This window comes from Oncorhynchus mykiss, chromosome 12 (assembly GCF_013265735.2).
Source record: "Oncorhynchus mykiss isolate Arlee chromosome 12, USDA_OmykA_1.1, whole genome shotgun sequence".
NCBI classification, from domain to species: domain Eukaryota; kingdom Metazoa; phylum Chordata; class Actinopteri; order Salmoniformes; family Salmonidae; genus Oncorhynchus; species Oncorhynchus mykiss.
The window spans coordinates 49,464,583-49,485,746 of record NC_048576.1 but is presented as its reverse complement, the minus strand read 5'-3'; the positions used below and the strand labels follow the sequence as shown (position 1 = coordinate 49,485,746).

The following is a 21,164-nucleotide window of genomic DNA, read 5'->3' as shown; positions in this document are numbered from 1 at the left end:
TGTTAGATTCTTCTCTGTAAATTAAAAGCCATCATAAAGTGTCATTTTACTTAATCATTTTTTTCAGTTATTCTTCACTTTTGATAGCCTACAGTCCCACAAAATTGAGCATGTCAATTTTCAAGTTTTTAAAGATATATTGCTTTTAGTCTCCTGATGTCCAAAATTAAGCAAGAGCATTAATAGGCCTCATGATGATGTGTTTTGCCCATCAATCTGGTTTTGCAACATTTTTAAAATTTTTATTTTTATTTTATTTTATTATTATTTTTTTTAACTAGGCAAGTCAGTTAAGAACAAATTCTTATTTTCAATGACGGCCTAGGAACAGTGGGTTAACTGCCTGTTCAGGGGCAGAACGACAGATTTGTACCTTGTCAGCTCGGTTACTAGTCCAACGCTCTAACCACTAGGCTACCCTGCCGCCCCTAACATCATGAGACTTTCCAGGAGGTAAACATAGACCTGCTATTAGGATATCTAGGAGGCAAATATGTTGAAAATAATGATATTTTGATACCAAATGAGAAATATACGCTAACAAACTGCTGTATTTTCTGTGTGTAGTTGGTGACTAAAATAATCATCAATATAACTGTACAGTTAGGTATTGACAGTGTATAATCTGTACATTCGGTAAGAATCCCAATAAAATGTTGTTGTTTTTTACAAACACCTAATCCCTTCCACACCTCATCCCGATGTATTTTTCATTTTCAAACCCCATGCAACCAAAGGTTAATCATTTCAGACCAAACGGTTAACCATTGCATGAGTTTTTAAAATGACAAATATCATTTTGCAGTCTTCCTGCAACCATATTTTAACTGAAAATGCCTAGCCTTCTAGTCATTTTTAAAAGCTTTCAAGTCAGCTGGGTCTTTGTTGGCTCCTTGTACATATGGCACAGAACCTTCTGCGCTACAACCTCTTAATACTGATCCTGCCATACACTATAGATAGTGCCATATGGCGTATTGTTAAACTCATTAAAAAAATAAACGTCCTCTCACTGTCAACTGCGTTTATTTTCAGCAAACTTAACGTGTAAATATTTGTATGAACATAACAAGATTCAACAACTGAGAAATAAACTGAACAACTTCCACAGACATGTTGCTAACAGAAATGGAATAATGTGTCCCTGAACAAAGGGGGATGATTAAAATCAAAAGTAACAGTCAGTATCTGGTGTGGCCACCAGCTGCATTAAGTACTGCAGCGCATCTCCTCCTCATGGACTGCACCAGATTTGCCAGTTCATACTGTGAGATGTTACCCCACTCTTCCACCAAGGCACTTGCAAGTTCCTGGACATTTCTGGGGGGAATGGCACTAGCCCTCACCATATGAGGGAGGAGGATATCATCCCTGTAACGCACAGCGTTGAGATTGCCTGCAATGACAACAAGCTCAGTCCGATGATGCTGTGACACACCGCCCCAGACCATGACAGATCCTCCACCTCCAAATCGATCCCGCTCCAGAGTACAGACCTCGGTGTAACACTCATTCCTTCGACAATAAACGCGAATCCGACCATCACCCCTGGTGAGACAAAACTGCGACTCGTCTGTGAAGAGCACTTTTTGCCAGTCCTGTCTGGTCCAGCGACGGTGGGCTTGTGCCCATAGGCGACGTTGTTGCCGGTGATGTCTGGTGAGGATCTGCCTCACAACAGGCCTACAAGCCCTCAGTCCAGCCTCTCTCAGCCTATTGCAGACAGTCTCTGAGCACTGATGGAGGGAATGTGTGTTCCTGGTGTAACTCGGGCAGTTGTTGGTGCCATCCTGTACCTGTCCCGCAGATGTGATGTTTGGATGTACCGATCCTGTGCGGGTGTTGTTATATATGGTGTGCCGCTGCGAGGATGATCAGCTATCCGTCCTGTCTTCCTGTAGCGCTGTCTTAGGCGTCTCACAGTACGGACATGGCAATTTATTGCCCTGGCCACATCTGCAGTCCTCATGCCTCGCAGCATGCCTAAGGCACGTTCACGCAGATGAGCAGGGACCCTGGGCATCTTTCTTTTTGTGTTTTTCAGAGTCAGTAGAAAGGCCTCTCCTAAGTTTTCATAACTGTGACCTTAATTGCCTACCGTCTGTAAGCTGTTAGTGTCTTAACGACTGTTCCACAGGTTCATGTTCATTAATTGTTTATGGTTCATTGAACAAGCATGGGAAACCGTGTTCAAACCCTTTACAATGAAGATCTGTGAAGTTATTTGGATTTTTACGAATTGTCTTTGAATGACAGGGTCCTGAAAAAGGGACTTTTCTTTTTTTGTTGAGTTTATTTATGTAGCTATAGTTATTAACACATATGATGTAAAAGTCATCACAGTTTTTGCTCTGTACTGAAAGTGATCCATCTTGGGAACGTGACTGCTGACATGCACAATTGTTTGGGATTGCATTAACAGTGGACCGATGAACAACGTGCTCAAGGATTGTTTTTGAGTGAACTATCCCTTTAACTATGTGTCCGTTTCAGTGTTTTGAAGAACTATGGCAAGCATATTTTTGAATGCACACTCACTGCTGTCAATGGTAGCTCAGGATGACTCATGTTGAAAGGGAGGAACAGCTTAGCTCAGCTCTGCTCTTTCTGGATAATGTCTCAATGATTTGGAGAGATTCTGGCAGCTTGAACATGTAGGCCTACACACTATAAAAAGTCAAGGTAAATGGGTAACACTTCACATTACCTCGCCCTAATGTCCATATAGTTATTCCATAACTACTTTGGTAACCAAAATATTGTTGCACTTGCAGTGTTTCTTCGTCGAGGTCCTAGGGACACTAAGGGGTGCACATTTTTATTTTTGCCCTAGAGCACTAACACACCTTATTCAAATCAAAACCTTGAGGATTAGTTGAATGATGTGTGTGAATGCTAGGGCAAAAACAACAATTTGCGACCCTTTGGGTCCCAAGGACCAGGATTGAGTTACACCGAGTTAGGCGGTAGCTTCACAACTCGCCAAATTCTCACTCAAAAGTAGTTGTGGTGCAATAGTGTGGTGGTTACATGTACTACCAATACATTGCAATCCTGTGTAACTGCATGGTAGTATATGTGTTATATACGTCACATGGTATCTTTACAACTTCAAGTAAAGTATGCCCGCTTATGGGCCAACCCCACATTTTCATATCCCTGCATCTGCATAGGTCTACAGGGGATTGAATGAAATGCCATTCGACCCTAAATATGAATAGAATGGCACACAGAATCACAGAATACATTGAGAGCTAATGAGATTTCTGGGTAACACTTTACATTACAGTGCCGTTATTACTGTGTAACTACTCGTGTAATTAAAGTGTAATAAGTATTGTAATTACTCATTAAACCCTAACCCTTACTTAGGCACTAACTCTAACCCTAAGTAACTCTTAAGTACAGTTTAAGTTCAGTGTAATAATGAGTAATTACAATTACAGGAAATTACACAGTAATTAGGGCACTGTAATGGAAAGTGTAACCAATTTTTGTTACATATGGTCATGGAAATGCAACAGAGTGGTATTAGGCCTAGTTTTTTTCCCCCATGACCATCTGTCCAGTACTCTACATCCCATTTTGGGCAACAGACAGGAGCGATAGTGACACACACCTGCCCCTGTGTTTGCAGCTAAGTTCATCAGCTCTCTATGTTCATCTGAAGTGGCCATGTTGGCACAGAGTAACCGGGCACTGCCCTTGGCTTCCCACATGTGTCCCTCTCCTGTGTTTGGGTGTTTGTGTGTGTGAGAGTGGGCATCCCAGTTCTTTTACGTTCACTGTTTCCTTTCTACTCTGTATAAAGTTTAACTGAAGTGTTGTTTGAAAAAAACTTGAGACACCGTACAATTTCAAGTCCTCTCAGCGTACAGATTGAAAGATATCATCAGCTCACGAAAAACACAACTATAAAAAACACGTACATTCCTTTGAGAAGAGGTCATTTATGATGTTATGATAATGTTGCCATAATATAATCGTTTGCAGTTTATGCCACTTGGCAGAAGCTTTTATCAAAGCAATAGTCATGTATGTGATCCCCCCCCCCGGAATTGAACCCAGGACGCTTGGAATTACCGAGCTTACCAACTGAGCCGCTTCTTAATAACGTATAGAATGAAGATGCATAGAGGACATTTTATGTTACTGTGCTGACATTAAGGAATGGCACTGCCAGTTTCCACTTTTCAGTGGGCACTGCTATGGTACGTTAGGCACAGACACTAAGTGCCCGTGTGGGATGACGTCTGCTGATTGCCCTGTCTGAATAGTTCTATTCAATTACAGGGTGCAGTGAGATAAGTGTGCCGGTTCAATGAAACTGTGCCAACGCAAGGTATAATGGCATCTTAAAATGGAATCTACACTAGTGTAATACATTCACACACACAATGTCTCTCATGCTCACACATTTATCTCTGGATACTGATACATACATTACAGTATGGATACGTATAAATTATATAGAGAAAATAAAGGCTACACAGTCACATTAAGAGAAATCCTATACAGCCTTGTTTACAAGTTGGAACACTGGAATGTGAGATGTAATCTACACCTCCATTTGGCTGACACACATCCTCATTATTTAGTTAAATTATTTTCAATTTGAGTGCCATTAAATCTACTGTATATAGCCTACACTTTTTCATTCTGAACTTCTAACATGGGTGGGACGGGTGTGGCTTCATGACAATGACCACACCAGCAACTTCCCACCGATTTGACCGTTCTAACGCAGTTACCCCTCCAAAACACAAGCTATGCGGGGGGAATGCATTAGTTTGAGAATGTAATTACCTTTTCAGATTAGCGTGTCAACCCGAACTGTACTGGGTCTGATATTTCCTTTTAATTGGACTTTCCAGTACGGTTCCAGCAACTATGGTGGATGTATAACTTAGCTTGACTCAGTAGTGTGAAAAGGGAAAAAGAGAAACTGAGGAAAGATCGAGGGAGTGATAAAAGAGGAAATAGGACAGTGGATTAGACAGTCGGCCACAGTGCTTAGTGTCTAATCATAAAGAGAGATTATTAGCACAGGATGTGGGGTAATTGGAGAGTTTGAGGCATCAGATTGTTCCTCTGCATAGGAACGTGTGGAAAGGTGCTTCAAAATATGACTGCAGCTTAAATCAGGGAAATCTGATATGTGTAACTAGCTTATTGCAGATGAATATATATTGGGATAGTTCTCTCTGGCCTATTGCTTTTGATGTTATTTGCACAGGGTGAGGGGCAGGGCGGTATACCATTAGGTTTATAGCATACATTTGACATTATATCCAGAGAAACTTACAGGAACAATTAAGGTTAAGGGCTTTGCTCAAGGGCACAATGGCAGATTTTTCACCTAGTCGGCTCTGGGATTCAAACCAGCAACCTTTTTGGTTATTGGCCTAACGCCCTTAACCGCTAGGCTACCTGCCGCCCTATACATAGGCTTCTCCCTCATCTCTTAAAAATGTTGCCTTCAGTTTCCATTTTCCTGCCTTGAGGCCCTTATCAAAGATTGCTGGTGCATTGCAGCTGACATGATCCACCTATAATGCTGTTCCCTCAGTCGTAGATATCTCATCTATTGTTTTGGGTCATCACGTACTGGGATTTTTGTATGCTGAGCCTGCCGAATGTTGTGAATTGCTTATTTAGGTTACATCCCAAATGACACCATATTCCCTCCATAGAGCACTGCTTTTGACCAGAGCACTATGGGCACTGGTTAATAGTAGTGCACTAAGGAATAGAATGTCATTTGGGATGGAATCTGAGTGTATCCATTCAATGTTGCTGCGGTACATGGGAACTTGATTATCATGTTTGTTCTTTTGACCCGTCATTTTCCAGCCATTACCGTCTGCCCAAACTGTGTGTGTGTGGTGGGTCTAATTGTTGGAGAGCATGGTGGCGTTCGTCACCCTGTCTATTTGTTCCTATCACAGCTACACTGGCTGGTGTGTTTGTCTTGAGTTTCACACGCGTGTTTGTGTATGGCGAGCTTCTTCCCGAGGTGACTGGAGCTTTTGGATGAGTGTTTACTTTTGAGCAGGATGAAGTTACCCAGACTCTGATCTAAGGCCTTTTTTGCATCCCTCCCCTAACCACACGGTTAGGATTTAGGGAGGGTAAGCTGATCCTAGATATGTTCCCATATGAGAAACTTTACCCTGAACATTTTGACTTTTGCTCTTCTCTTGGTTTCCCCCTTGTGGTCAAAGCTGGATTGCTCTCTCTTGTCCACAGAACAGGCCGGCTGCGGTGCAGGGGTCCCCACACACTGGCCAGCCCCCGGCATGCATGAACCCCGACATGATGAACGCTCCCTGGGTGAGAGAGGGGACTTTACACTGTCCCTCGAGCCCCATCTTCACGCCATCCTTCTCCTCATGCTTGGGGCAGGGCACTGCCCATCCATGCCACTCTCATGCCCGCTTTCCACTCTTGTGCTGTACACAGAGAGGACTTCACTGCTTTCATATCATAAGGGACTCAGGCCTTGGGGGTATTGCCCCTTTTCACTCTATCATGGATAAAATAGGTTAAGGGACACACAGTATTAGCTTGATGGAAATATAGGTATTTATTTGATTTGTTTTGTGGGCATATATATGTTTTAACATTTTAGGGTTATGTGGGCATATAGTGATGAGTTATCTTAGCAGGCTTATAATAGACAGCTTTGCCTTGTCTTTCTCTAGGTATGAATATAGAAAATGTTACATCCAAAAAGCAAAAGTCATTTGTCAAACACCTCATGCGAGAAATCAGCTAAATTAGTAGTCCACTGTATCCCAAGGCAAGTTCAAAGGATCCGTTAAACAAGACACTGCTTCAGTAATTTCATTTGAGTGTATTTTCAAATAAAAAATCATGCCTCGTAAACAACAGGTGTAGAGCTGCTAAATTGTAATTATTCGCTCCTATGGCCTATTTATTGCCTACCTCCTCATGCCTTTTGCACACACTGTATATATTTTTTTCTACTCTGTCATTTACTTGTTTATGGTGTTATTGACTTGTTTTATTGTTTATTCCATGTGCAACTCTGTGTTGTTGTCTGTGTCACACTGCTTTGCTTTATCTTGGCCAGGTCGCAGTTGTAAATGAGAACTTGTTTTAGCCTACCTGGTTAAATAAAGGTGAAATAAAAAAAATAAGAACAGGTTTAGATGAATATGCTTACGGGCCCTTCCCAACAATGCAGAGGAAAAGAAAATAGAGAAATTGTAGAAAATAAAGCACGTAATAATAAATACACAATGAGTAACGATAACTTGGCTATATACACAGGGTACGAGTACCTAGTCGATGTGCAGGGGTACAAGGTAATTGAGGTAGATATGTACATATAACTAGGAATAAAGTGACAGATAATACACAGTAGCAGCAGTGTATCTGATGAGTCAAATAAGGGTCAATGCAGATAGTTTGGGTAGCTATTGGTGAACTATTTAAGTTTAAGTTTAAGTTTTATGGCTTGGCGGTAGAACCGGTTCAGGGTCTTGTTGGTTCCAGACCATCAGTACCTCTTGCCGTGTGGTAGCCGAGAGAACAGTCTTTGACTTGGGCCTTCCTCTGACACCGCCTGGTATAGAGGTCCTGGGTGGCAGGGAGTTCAGCCCCAGGGATGTACTGGGCCGTACTCACTACCCTTTGTAGCGCCTTGTGGTCAGATGTCAAGCAGTTGCCTTACCAAGCGGTGATGCAGCCAGTCAAGATGCTGTCAGTGGTGCAGCTGTAGAACCTTTGAGGATCCGAGGGCCCATGCCAAATCTTTTCAGCCTCCTGAGAGGGAAGAGGCATTGTCGTGCCCTCTTCACAACTGTATTGGTGTTTGTGGACCATGATACAGTGCCTTGCGAAAGTATTCGGCCCCCTTAAACCTTGCGACCTTTTGCCACATTTCAGGCTTCAGACACAATCATGAAGTGGAACGACATTTATTGGATATTTCAAACTTTTTTAACAAATCAAAAACTGAAAAATTGGCCGTGCAAAATTATTCAGCCCCTTTACTTTCAGTGCAGCAAACTCTCTCCAGAAGTTCAGTGAGGATCTCTGAATGATCCAATGTTGACCTAAATGACTAATGATGATAAATACAATCCACCTGTGTGTAATCAAGTCTCCGTATAAATGCACCTGCACTGTGATAGTCTCAGAGGTCCGTTAAAAGCGCAGAGAGCATCATGAAGAACAAGGAACACACCAGGCAGGTCCGAGATACTGTTGTGAAGAAGTTTAAAGCCGGATTTGGATACAAAAAGATTTCCCAAGCTTTAAACATCCCAAGGAGCACTGTGCAAGCGATAATATTGAAATGGAAGGAGTATCAGACCACTGCAAATCGACCAAGACCTGGCCGTCCCTCTAAACTTTCAGCTCATACAAGGAGAAGACTGATCAGAGATGCAGCCAAGAGGCCCATGATCACTCTGGATGAACTGCAGAGATCTACAGCTGAGGTGGGAGACTCTGTCCATAGGACAACAATCAGTCGTATATTGCACAATTCTGGCCTTTATGGAAGACTGGCAAGAAGAAAGCCATTTCTTAAAGATATCCATAAAAAGTGTTGTTTAAAGTTTGCCACAAGCCACCTGGGAGACACACCAAACATGTGGAAGAAGGTGCTCTGGTCAGATGAAACCAAAATTGAACTTTTTGGCAACAATGCAAAACGTTATGTTTGGCGTAAAAGCAACACAGCTGAACACACCATCCCCACTGTCAAACATGGTGGTGGCAGCATCATGGTTTGGGCCTGCTTTTCTTCAGCAAGGACAGGGAAGATGGTTAAAATTGATGGGAAGATGGATGGAGCCAAATACAGGACCATTCTGGAAGAAAACCTGATGGAGTCTGCAAAAGACCTGAGACTGGGACGGAGATTTGTCTTCCAACAAGACCATGATCCAAAACATAAAGCAAAATCTACAATGGAATGGTTCAAAAATAAACATATCCAGGTGTTAGAATGGCCAAGTCAAAGTCCAGACCTGAATCCAATCGAGGAATCTGTGGAAAGAACTGAAAACTGCTGTTCACAAATGCTCTCCATCCAACCTCACTGAGCTCGAGCTGTTTTGCAAGGAGGAATGGGAAAACATTTCAGTCTCTCGATGTGCAAAACTGATAGAGACATACCCCAAGCGACTTACAGCTGTAATCGCAGCAAAAGGTGGCGCTACAAAGTATTAACTTAAGGGGGCTGAATAATTTTGCACGCCCAATTTTTCAGTTTTTGATTTGTTAAAAAAGTGTGAAATATCCAATAAATGTCATTCCACTTCATGATTGTGTCCCACTTGTTGTTGATTCACAAAAAAATACTGTTTTATATCTTTATGTTTTAAGCCTGAAATGTGGCAAAAGGTCGCAAAGTTCAAGGGGGCCGAATACTTTCGCAAGGCACTGTAGATCCTTACTGATATGGACACAGAGAAACTTGAAGCTCTCGACCCGCTCCACTACAGCCTCGTTGATGTGAATGGGGGTGTGCTCGGCCCTCCGTTTTCTGTAGTCCACGATCAGCTTCTTTGTCTTGCTGACGTTGAGGGAGAGGTTGTTGGTACAACACTGCCAGTTCTATGACCTCTTTATAGGCTGTCTCATCGTCGTCTGTGATCAGGCCTACCACCGCGGTGTCGTCTGAAAATGTAATGATGTTGTTTGAGTCTTGCAGTCATGGGTGAACAGGGAGTACAAGAGGGGACTAGACACACAACCCTGAGGGGCCCCTGTGTTGAGGGTCAGCATAGCGGATGTGTTGTTTAATTCCCTCACCACCTGGGGGATGGCCCATCTGGAAGTCCAGGATCCAGCTGTAGAGAGGTGTTTAGTCCCAGGGACCTTAGGTTTGTGATGAGCATGGAGGGCACTATTGTGTTGAAAGCTGAGTTGTAGTCAAAGAACAGCATTCGCACATAGGTGTTCCTTTTGTCCAGGTGAGAAAGGGCGGTGTGGAGTGTGATTGAGATTGCGTCATCTGTGGAATTGTTGAGGCGGTATGCGAATTGGAATGGGTCCAGGGTGTCTGGGATGATGCTGTTGATGTGAGCCATGACCAGGCTTTCAAAGCATTTCATGGCTACAGATGTGAGTGCTACAGGTCGATAGTCATTTAGAAACATTACCTTCGTGTTCTTGGGCAAAGGGCTATGGTAGTCTGATTGAAACATGTAGTTATTACAGACTGGGCCAAAGAGCGGTTGAAAATGACAGTGAAGACACTCGTCAGCTGGTCAGCGCATGCTCTAAGTACGCTTCCTGGTAATCCTTCTGGCCCTGCGGCCTTGTGAATGTTAACCTGTTTAAAGGTCTTACATCGGCTATGGAGAATGTGATCATAGTGTCGTCCGGAATAGCTGGTGCTCTCATGCATGGTTCAGTGTTGCTTGCCTCGAAGCGAACATAGAAGCTATTTAGCATGTCTGGTAAACCTGCATCACTGGGCAGCTCAGCGTCTGGGTTTCCCTTTGTAATCCATGATAGTTTTCAAACCCTGCCTCATCCGACAAGTGTCCAAGCTGGTGTGGTAGAATTCGATCTAAGCCCTGTATTGATGATTTTCCTGTTTGATGGTTCGTCAGAGGATGTAACTGGATTTCTTATAATCGTCTGGATTGGTGTCCCGCTCCTTGAAAGCAGCAGCTCTAGCCTTTAGTTCGGTACAGATTTTGCCTGTAATCCATGGCTTCTAGTTGGGATATGTACGTATGGTCACTGTGGGGATGACATTGTAGATGCACTTATTAATGAAGCAGGAGACTGATGTGGTAAACTTCTCAATGCCATCAGATGAATCCCGGAACATAGAAAAAACAGCTAGATATACTGTGCCTTCGGAAAGTATTCCGACACCTTGACTTTTTCCACATTGTTACTTTACAGCCTTATAAAAAAAATATTAAATAAAAAAACACACAATACCCCATAATGACAAAGCGAAGAAAAAAAAAGGTTTTTAGAAATGTTTGCAAATGTGTATATATATATATAAAAAACTGAAATACCTTATTTACATAAGTATTCAGACCCTTTGCTGTGAGACATGAAATTGAGCTGAGGTGCATCCTTTTTCTATTGATCATCCTTGATGTTTCTACAACTTGATTGGAGTCCACCTGTGGTAAATTCAAGTGATTGGACATGATTTGGAAAGACACACACCTGTCTACATAAGGTTCCACATTGACAGTGTATGTCAGAGAAAAAACCAAGCCATGAGGTCAAAGGAATTGTCCGTAGAGTTCCGAGACAGGATTGTGTCGAGGCACAGATCTGGGGAAGGGTACCAAAACATTTCTGCAGCGTCGAAGGTCCACAAGAACACAGTGGCCTCCTTCATTTTTAAATGGAAGAGGGTTAGAACCACCAAGACTTCCTAGAGCTGGACCAAACTGGCCAAACTGAGAAATCGGGGAGAAGGGCCTTGGTCAGGAAGGTGACCAAGAACCCGATGGTCACTCTGACAGAGCTCTGGAGTTCCTCTGTGGAGATGGGAGAACTGTCCAGAAGGACAACCAACTCTGCAGCACTCCACCAATCAGGCCTTTATGGTAGATTGGCCAGACAAAAGCCACTCCTCAGTAAAGGTTGAACCAAGACTGAACTCTTTGCCCTGAATGCCAAGTGTTAAGTCTGGAGGAAATCTGGCACCATCCCTACGGTGAAACATGGTGGTGGCAGCATCATGCTATGTGGATGCTTTTCAGAAGGCAAGGACTGTGAGACTAGTCAGGATCGAAGCAAAGATGAGCAAAGTACAAAGAGATCCTTAATGAAAACCTGCTCCAGAATGCTGAGGACCTCTGGGGCAAAGGTTCACCTTCCAACAGGACAATGACCCTAAGCACACAGCCAAGAAAACGCAGGAGTGGCTACGGGACAAGTCTCTGAATGTCCTTCAAAGGCCCAGCCAGAGCCTGAACCAGATTGAACATCTCTGGAGAGACCTGAAAATAGCTGTGCAGCAATGTTCCCTACCTGACAGAGCTTGAGAGGATCTTTAGAGAAGAATGGGAGAAACTCCCCAAATACAGGTGTGCCAAGCTTGAACATCATACCCAAGAAGACTCACGGCTGTTATCGCTGCCAAAGGTACTTCAACAAAGTACTGAGTAAAGGGTCTGAATATTTTTGTAATTGTGATATTTCCGTTTTTTATTTGTAATAAATTAGCAAAAATATCTTTGCTTTGTCGTCATGGGGTATTGTTTGTAGATTGATGAGGGGAAAAAACTATTTAATTAATGTTATAAGTCTGTAAACTAACAAAATGTGGAAGAAGTCAAGGGGTCTGAATACTTTCCAAGGACACTGTATATTATCTATGTCCTTCTTCAGCCATGACTTCGAGAAACATAGGATATTACATTTCTTCAGGTCCCATTGATAGGATAGTCTTGAACTGAGCTAGTCCAGTTTGTTCTCCAGAGATTGTACGTTCACCAATAGAACGGAGGGTAGAAACGGTTTATGTACTAGCCAACGTAATTTCATCAGGGTGCCCACATGTTGGCCCCTCATACGCAGCCATTTTCTTTTCCAAGTCTCGGGGATTAGGGCCTAGTCCAGAGTGAGAAGTATGTCCTCCGCTACTGACTTGTTGGTAGAAAAGTAGAATCCAAATTGAGGTCACTGTTCTGTTCTGCTGTTCGGAAGCGCTTTTCGGTCATAGGAAAAGATGGACGGAAACATTACTTACAAAAAAAACCACACAAAATCACAGTGTTGGTCAAGAGCCAGTAAAACGGCAGCTATCCGTTGCAGCGCCATTGTCTCTTGTGTTGTTGCTACTAAATGTAGCAATGTTCACCTATGCCAGAATTGAATCCAAGGAGAGTTGTCGACAAGCGCACTGCATTTGAATTTGAAAGGTAATTATTGCTTGAGCCGTCATCTGCAGCTTTACCACGAATGCCATATCCGCGAAGGGTGAGGGAAATTGTATTTAAATGTATTTGTCCACAACACGGCTTTGATTGAATCCCGGCGCTAGTTATTTCACAAAAAAAGGCCCTATGAAAAGAAGTGCAACTTTCTCACTTTACATTCCAATTTCAACAAGGCTACCATGTTTCAGTTCACCCATCATTTTGCATTCTGACATCATCTGGTAGGGCCCACATGTTCACGCTTAAATACGCTGTCATAGATTCACACTTGCTGGCAAAGACCTCCCTTCCTCTTCTATCCCTAGGCCCCCAATGGGAGTTTAGTAGTGGTGAAGTGCTGTATAAATCATATGGGAACCATATGGGTAACATGAACCATCACAGAAGATTCCTCATTCACTTCATTAGGCCACAGAATTGGGCTACACATGTAGCCTAGTCAATGTATTATGTTACTCTGTAACATGTGTCTACAAACAACAAGGTTCACAAAGTGGAACTTCAATATATGTCAATCTGTCTGTTATTGTTGTCGTTCTGATTGACTTTTTACTGTTTCTTTTCCCTTTTCCACTGTGCTCCTTTTCTCCTTCACTTCTTCCTCCGTTCTAAAGCAGTATCGCTATGAAGATGAGGACTCTCCGCCTGAGCACGGGTTCCCGCGGCTGACCAACGAGGTGCGCGCCCCTGAGTTGGTGCACGTGTCGGAGAAGAACCTCTCAGAGATTGAGAATGTGCATGGCTACGTGTCCCACTCCCATATCTCCCCGCTCAAGGTTAGCAAACGTCCTCTCCTGCACCCCTCAATCCAGTGAGCAAAACTGTCTGAAAATGCATCATTTCAACTGCAAAAGTTACATATTTTCAACCAGTGTTTTTCTCATTGGCGAGATCTCGCCAAACCACACCATGCATGACTGCCAACATGGTGGACTCCATGTTCCTCCCTATCCCTATCCCTATCCCTCTCTCTCTCTCTCTCTCTCTCTCTCTCTCTCTCTCTCTCTCTCTCTCTCGTTCTTTTTCTTTTGTCCCCTTGAGTTTCCTTTATTTTCTCTCTCTTGTTCTTTCTGTTTCTTTCTGTTTATTTCTTACCATCTCTTTCTCTCATTCCTCTTAGCCATTCCTTCTATTAATCTCTTGAGTCATTCAAAAGCCATTGTGATTCCTACCCTGAGTCTTCAGTAAGTCTCTCTTATGTGCAACTCAGTACCCTACTACTAACACAAGGACATCGCCGTGGTCATTTTATTAGGCACCAAATGTAAGAAAATTGACAAACAGGGAGGGACTACCTGAACTTGTCCAGTAAGAAATCCTTTAAATAATTGTCCATTAGGGACAGATCAAAATGTACTGGGGAGGGGTGGTCCAAAATATGGGAGGGTTGTCAAACTTTCTGTGTTATTTTGGAGGGGCACAGGGGAGGGTAGTGCGTTTTTTCCCCCTGGTTTACATTTGCACTTCTGCTCGCATTTTCCCTATAAACAATGGCTTGACACACTTTTGATATTACCCTAATACATTTTTGAAATGTTTGTGAAGGTTTTGTATGGTGTGGCTATTATTAAGCTTTAGCTACTGCAGGCCTATGGCATGAAAGCAGTGCGCCGCGGCGCTCCAACTGTTGACCTTGAGGTGACATTTTCACGCCAACCAGAGTTACTCCTATAATCTAACAATGTAATGCTTATCTTTATACAAAATATTAGGTACATTTTTTTACGAATTACACACCTTCTGTACGTCGATATCTGTATAGCAGATGCAGTAGCCATCTGACATAAAGAAATGCATTCCGGTGTCGTAGCATGCCACCGGCATATCTCTCGGGTTAGGCGTAAGCTTCTCTTACATTATTTATTTATTTATTTATTTATCTATCTATCTACCGGTCAAAAGTTTAAGAACATCTACTCATTCAAGGGTTTTTCTTTTATTTTTTTACAATTTTCTACATTGAAGAATAATAGTGAAGACATCACAACTATGAAATACACATTTGGAATCATATAGTTACCAAAAAAGTGTTAAATCAAAATGTATATATTTTTTCAAATACCCTTTGCCTTGATGACAGCTTTGCACACTCTTGGCATTCTCTCAACCAGCTTCACCTGGAATGCTTTTCCAACCTTCTTGAAGGAGTTCCCACATATACTGAGCACTTGTTGGCTGCTTTTCCTTCACTCTGCGGTCCGACTCATCCCAAACCAACCAGGTCGGGTGATTGTGGAAGCCAGGTCATCTGATGCAGCACTCCATCACTCTCCTTCTTGGTCAAACTGCCCTTACACAGCCTGGAGGTGTGTTGGGTCATTGTCCTGTTGTGAAACAAATGATAGTCCCTCTAAGCCCAAACCAGATGGGATGGGGTATTGCTGCAGAATGCTGTGGTAGCCATGCTGGTTAAGTGTGCCTTGAATTCTAAATAAATCCCCTAGTGTCAACAGCAAAGCATCCCTACACCATCACACCTCCTTTACGGTGGGAAATACACATGCGGAGATCATCTGTTCACCCACACCGCGTCTCACAAAGACACGGCGGTTGGAACCAAAAATCTCCAATTTGGACTCCAGAACAAAGGACAAATTTGCACCGGTCTAATGTCCATTGCTTGTGTTTCTTGGCCCTAGCAAGTCTCTTCTTCTTATTGGTGTCCTTTAGTAGTAGTTTCTTTGCAGCAATTCGACCATAAAGGCCTGATTCACACAGTCTCCTCTGAACAGTTGATGTTGAGATGTGTATGTTACTTGAACTCTGTGAAGCATTTATTTGGGCTGCAATTTGAGGCTACTAACTCTGATGAACTTATCCTCTGCAGCAGAGGTAACTCTGGGTCTTCCATTCCTGTGGTGGTCCTCATGAGAGTGCTTGATGGTTTTTGCGACTGCACTTGAAGAAACTTTCAAGGTTCTTGAAATTTTACGTTATGACTGACCTTCATGTCTTAATGTAATGATGGCCTGTCGTTTCTCTTTGCTTATTTGAGCTGTTCTTGCCATAATATGAACTTGGTCTTTTACCAAATAGGGCTATCATCTGTATACCCCCCTTGTCACAACACGACACACAACGCAAACGAATTAAGAAGGAAAGAAATTCCACAAATTAACTTTTAAGAAGGCACACCATTTAATTGAAATGCATTCCAGATGACTACCTCATGAAGCTGGTTGAGAGAATGCCAAGAGTATGCAAAGAATCTCAAATATAAAATATATTTAACACTTTTTTGGTTAATACATGATTCCATATGTGTTATTTCATAGTTTTGATGTCTTGCTGTATTCTACAATGTAGAAAATAGTAGAAATGAAGAAAAACAATTAAATGAGTAGATGTTCTAAAACATTTGACCGGTAGTGTGCATATTATATTTATATATACAGTGGGGAGAACAAGTATTTGATAACCTGCAAAATCGACAGTGTTTCCTACTTACAAAGCATGTAGAGGTCTGTAATTTTTATCATAGGTACACTTCAACTGTGAGAGACACATTGTATGATTTTTAAGTAATTCATTTGCATTTTATTGCGTGACATAAGTATTTGATACATCAGAAAAGCAGAAACCTGGTACAGAAACCTTTGTTTGCAATTACAGAGATCATACGTTACCTGTAATTCTTGACCATGTTTGCACACACTGCAGCAGGGATTTTGGCCCACTCCTCCATACAGACCTTCTCCAGATCCTTCAGGTTTCGGGGCTGTCGCTGGGCAATACAGACTTTCAGCTCCCTCCAAAGATTTTCTATTGGGTTCAGGTCTGGAGACTGGCTAGACCACTCCAGGACCTTGAGATGCTTCTTACGAAGCCACTCCTTAGTTGCCCTGGCTGTGTGTTTCGGGTCGTTGTCATGCTAGAAGACCCAGCCACGACCCATCTTCAATGCTCTTACTGAGGGAAGGAGGTTGTTGGCCAAGATCTCGCGATACATGGCCCCATCCATCCTCCCCTCAATACGATGCAGTCGTCCTGTCCCCTTTGCAGAAAAGCATCCCCAAAGAATGATGTTTCCACCTCCATGCTTCACGGTTGGGATGGTGTTCTTGGGGTTGTACTCATCCTTCTTCTTCCTCCAAACACGGCGAGTGGAGTTTAGACCAAAAAGCTCTATCTTCTCCCATTCCTCCTCTGGATCATCCAGATGGTCATTGGCAAACTTCAGACGGGCCTGGACATGCGCTGGCTTGAGCAGGGGGACCTTGCGTGCGCTGCGGGATTTTAATCCATGACGGCGTAGTGTGTTACTAATGGTTTTCTTTGAGACTGTGGTCCCAGCTCTCTTCAGGTCATTGACCAGGTCCTGCCGTGTAGTTCTGGGCTGATCCCTCACCTTCCTCATGATCATTGATGCCCCACGAGGTGAGATCTTGCATGGAGCCCAGACCGAGGGTGATTGACCGTCATCTTGAACTTCTTCCATTTTCTAATAATTGGGCCAACAGTTGCTGCCTTCTCACCAAGCTGTTTGCCTATTGTCCTGTAGCCCATCCCAGCCTTGTCCAGGTCTACAATTTTACTCATCCTAGTCCATATGGTCTTGGCCATTGTGGAGAGATTGGAGTCTGTTTGATTGTGTGGACAGGTGTCTTTTATATAGGTAACGAGTTCAAACAGGTGCAGTTAATACAGGTAATGAGTGGATAACAGGAGGGATTCTTAAAGAAAAACTAACAGGTCTGTGAGAGCCGGAATTCTTACCTGTTGGTAAGTGATCAAATACTTATGTCATGCAATAAAATGCAAATTAATTACTTAAAAATCATACAATGTTATTTTCTGGATTTTTGTTTTAGATTCCGTCTCTCACAGTTGAAGTATACATATGATACATGCTTTGTAAGTAGGAAAACGTGCAAAATTGTCAGTGTATCAAATACTTGTTCTCCCTACTGCATATATATATATATATATATATATATATATATATGTATATGTGTATATTCAAACCCCTTGACATTTTCCACATTTTATTACGTTACAGCCTTATTCTAAAATCGTTTTTTTTATTCCTCACCAATCTCCACAAATAGTCCGGGTGCAAATAGTCCGGGTTGCCATTTGATTTGCTGTTCCGGAGTCGTATGGCTTGGGGGAAGAAGCTGTTTAGAAGCCTTATGGACCTAGACTTGGCGCTGCGATACCGCTTGCCATGCGTTAGCAGAGCAGAGCAGAGAGAACAGTCTATGACTAGGGTGGCTGGAGTCTTTGACAATTTTTAGGGCCTTCCTCTGACACCGCTTGGTATAGAGGTCCTGGATGGCAGGAAGCTTGGCCCCTGTGATATACTGGGATGTACGCACTTCCCTCTGTAGTGCCTTGCGGTCGGAGGATGAGCAGTTGCCATACCAGGCAGTGATGCAACCCGTCAGGATGCTCTCGATGGTGTAGTTGTAAAACATTTTGAGAATCTGAGGACCCATGCCAAATCTTTTCAGTCTCCTGAGGGGGAGTAGGTTTTGTCATGCCCTCTTCACGGCTGTCTTGGTGTGCTTGGACCTTGTTGGTGATGGGGACGCCAAGGAACTTGAAGCTCTCAACCTGCTCCACTACAGCCCTGTCAATGGGAATGGGGGCGTACTCGGTCCTTCTTTTCCTGTAGTCCACAATCATCTCCTTTGTCTTGATCACGTTGAGGGAAAGGTTGTTGTCCTTGCACCACATGGTCAGGTCTCGGACCTCCTCCCTATAGGCTGTCTCATCGTTGTCAGGCCTACCTCTGTTGGGTCATCAGCAAATTGAATGATGGTGTTGAAGTTGTGCATGGCCGTGCAGTCTTGAGTGAACAGGGAGTACAGGAGGGGACTGAGCATGCACCCCTGAGGGGCCCCCGTGTTGAGGATCAGCTTGGCGGATGTGTTGTTACCTACCCTTACCACCTGGGTTTAGCCCATCAGGAAATTGAGGATCCAGTTGCAGAGGGAGGTCCTTAGCTTAGTGATGAGGGTCCTTAGCTTAGTGATGAGCTTTGAGGGCACTATGGTGTTGAACGCTGAGCTGTAGTCAATGAATAGCATTCTCACATAGGTGTTCCTTTATGTCCAGGTATGAAAGGGCAGTGTGGAGTGCAATAGAGATTGCATCATCTGTTGATCTGTTGGTGAGGTATGCAAATTTGAGTGGGTCTAGGGTTTCTTGGATAATGGTGTTGATGTGAGCCATGACCAGCCTTTCAAAGCATTTCATGGCTACAGACGTGAGTGCTACGTGTCGGTAGTAATTTAGGCAGGTTACCTTAGTGTTCTTGAGCACAGGGACTATGGTGGTCTGCTTGAAGCATGTTGTTATTACATAGACAGGGGGAGGTTGAAAATGTCAGTGAAGACACTTGCCAGTTGGTCAGCGCATGCCAGTACACATTCTGGTAATCCTTCTGGACTTGCAGCCTGTTTAAAGGTCTTACTCACATTGGCTGCGGAGAGTGGGATCACACAGTCGTCCCGAACAGCTGATGCATGTTTCAGTGTTACTTGCCTTGAAGCGAGCATAGAAGTTATTTAGCTCATCTAGTAGGCTAGTGTCACTGGGCAGCTCTCGGCTGTGCTTCCCTTTGTAGTCTGTAATAGTTTGCAAGCCCTGCCACTTTTGATGAGCGTCTGAGCCGGTGTAGTACGATTTGATCTTAGTCCTGTAATGACTCTTTGCCTGTTTGATGGTTCGTCCGAGGGCATTGTGGGATTTCTTTTAAGCTTCCGGGTTAGTCCTGCTCCTTGAGAGTGGCAGCTCTACCCTTTAGCTCAGTGCGAATGTTGCCTGTAATCCATTGCTTCTGGTTGGGGTATGTACGTGCTGTCACTGTGGGGACGACGTCCTCAAGGCACTTATTGATAAAGCCAGTGACTGATGTAGTGAACTCCTCAATGCCTTCGGAAGAATCCCGGAACATATTCCAGTCTGTACTCGCAAGACAGTCCTGTAGTTTATCATCTGCTTCATCTAACCACTTTATTATAGATTTTATGGATTTTCCTGCTTTAATTTTTGCTTGTAAGCAGGAATCAGGAGGATAGAATTATGGTCAGATTTGCCAATTTGAAGGCGAGGGAGAGCTTTGTACACGTCTCTGTGTGTGGAGTATTGGTGGTCTAGAATTTTTTTCCCCCTCTGGTTGCACATTTAACATGCTGATAGAAATGAGGTAAAACTGATTTTAGTTTCTTTGCATTCATGTCCCCGGCCACTAGGAGCGCCGCATCTGGATGAGCGTTTTCCTGTTTGCCTATGGTGGTATACAGCTCATTGAGTGTGGTTTTACTGCCAGCATCGGTCTGTGGTGGTATGTAGACAGCTACGAAAAATACAGATAAACTCTCTTGGTAGATAATGTGGTCTACAGTTTATCATGAGATACTCGAGAGACTTCCTTAGATATCGTGCACCAGCTGTTGTTTACATATATGCATAGGCCCCCACCTGTGTCTTACCAGAGGCTGCTGTTCTATCCTACCGATAGTGAATAACCCGCCAGCTGTTTGTTCTTAATGTCGTCGTTCAGCCATAACTCTGTGAAACATAAGATATTACAGTTTTTAATGTCCCGTCGATAGGATATACGTGCTTTCAGTTCGTTTCATTTATTTTCCAGCGATTGAACGTTAGCTATCAGGACTGAAGTTAAAGGCATATTAGCCACTCGTCGCCTGATCCTCATAAGGCACCCTGATCTTTTTCCGCGAAACCTACGTTTCCTTTCCCAGCGAATCATGGGGATCCGGGCATGGTCGGGTGTCTGTAGTATATCCCTCTCGTCTGACTCATTGAAGAAAAACGATTCGACCAATCTGAGTTGAGTAATCGCAGTACTGATGTCCAGAAGCTCTTTTCGGTCATAAGAGACCATAGCAGCAACATTATGGACAAAACAGGTTACCAACGCGAAAAAACTAACAAAATAGCATGGTTGGTTAAGAGCCGATAAGACGGCAGCCATCCCCTCCGGCGCCATCATGCCATTCTTCTCTGCAGATACTCTCAAAATCTGTCAGGTTGGATGGGGAGCATTGCTGCACAGGGTTTTTCAGGTCTCTCCAGAGATGTTCGATCGGGTTCAAGTCCGGGGTCTGGCTGGGCCACTCAAGGACATTCAGAGTCTTTTCCCGAAGCCATTCTTGCGTTGTCTTTGCTGTGTGCTTAGGGTCGTTGTCCTGTTGGAAGGTGACCTTCGCCCCAGTCTGAGGTCCTGAGCAGGTTTTCATCAAGTATCTCTCTGTACTCTGTACTCGATCCTGACTTGTTTTGCAGTCC

At 43.4% G+C, this 21,164-nt stretch overlaps 1 protein-coding gene across 21 annotated transcripts in view; it reads left to right on the top strand.

Moving 5' to 3' along the window:
• The window catches only part of LOC110537714 (discs, large homolog 2 (Drosophila)), a 288,136-nt gene that overhangs the window by 112,610 nt on the left and 154,362 nt on the right, over positions 1-21,164 (top strand). For 18 of the 21 annotated variants that reach the window (XR_005034996.1, XM_036937691.1, XM_036937685.1 and 15 more), the window contains 2 exons: positions 6,250-6,333; positions 13,520-13,681. Coding sequence is in view for 20 of the 21 variants with exons in the window: in XM_036937691.1 (XP_036793586.1) it covers positions 6,250-6,333; positions 13,520-13,681 (246 nt within the window). In the remaining variant the exon portion in view is untranslated. The remainder of the gene's footprint in view (positions 1-6,249; positions 6,334-13,519; positions 13,682-21,164) is intronic. The other 3 variants (XM_036937692.1, XM_021624011.2, XM_036937684.1) reach the window with 2 other exon arrangements.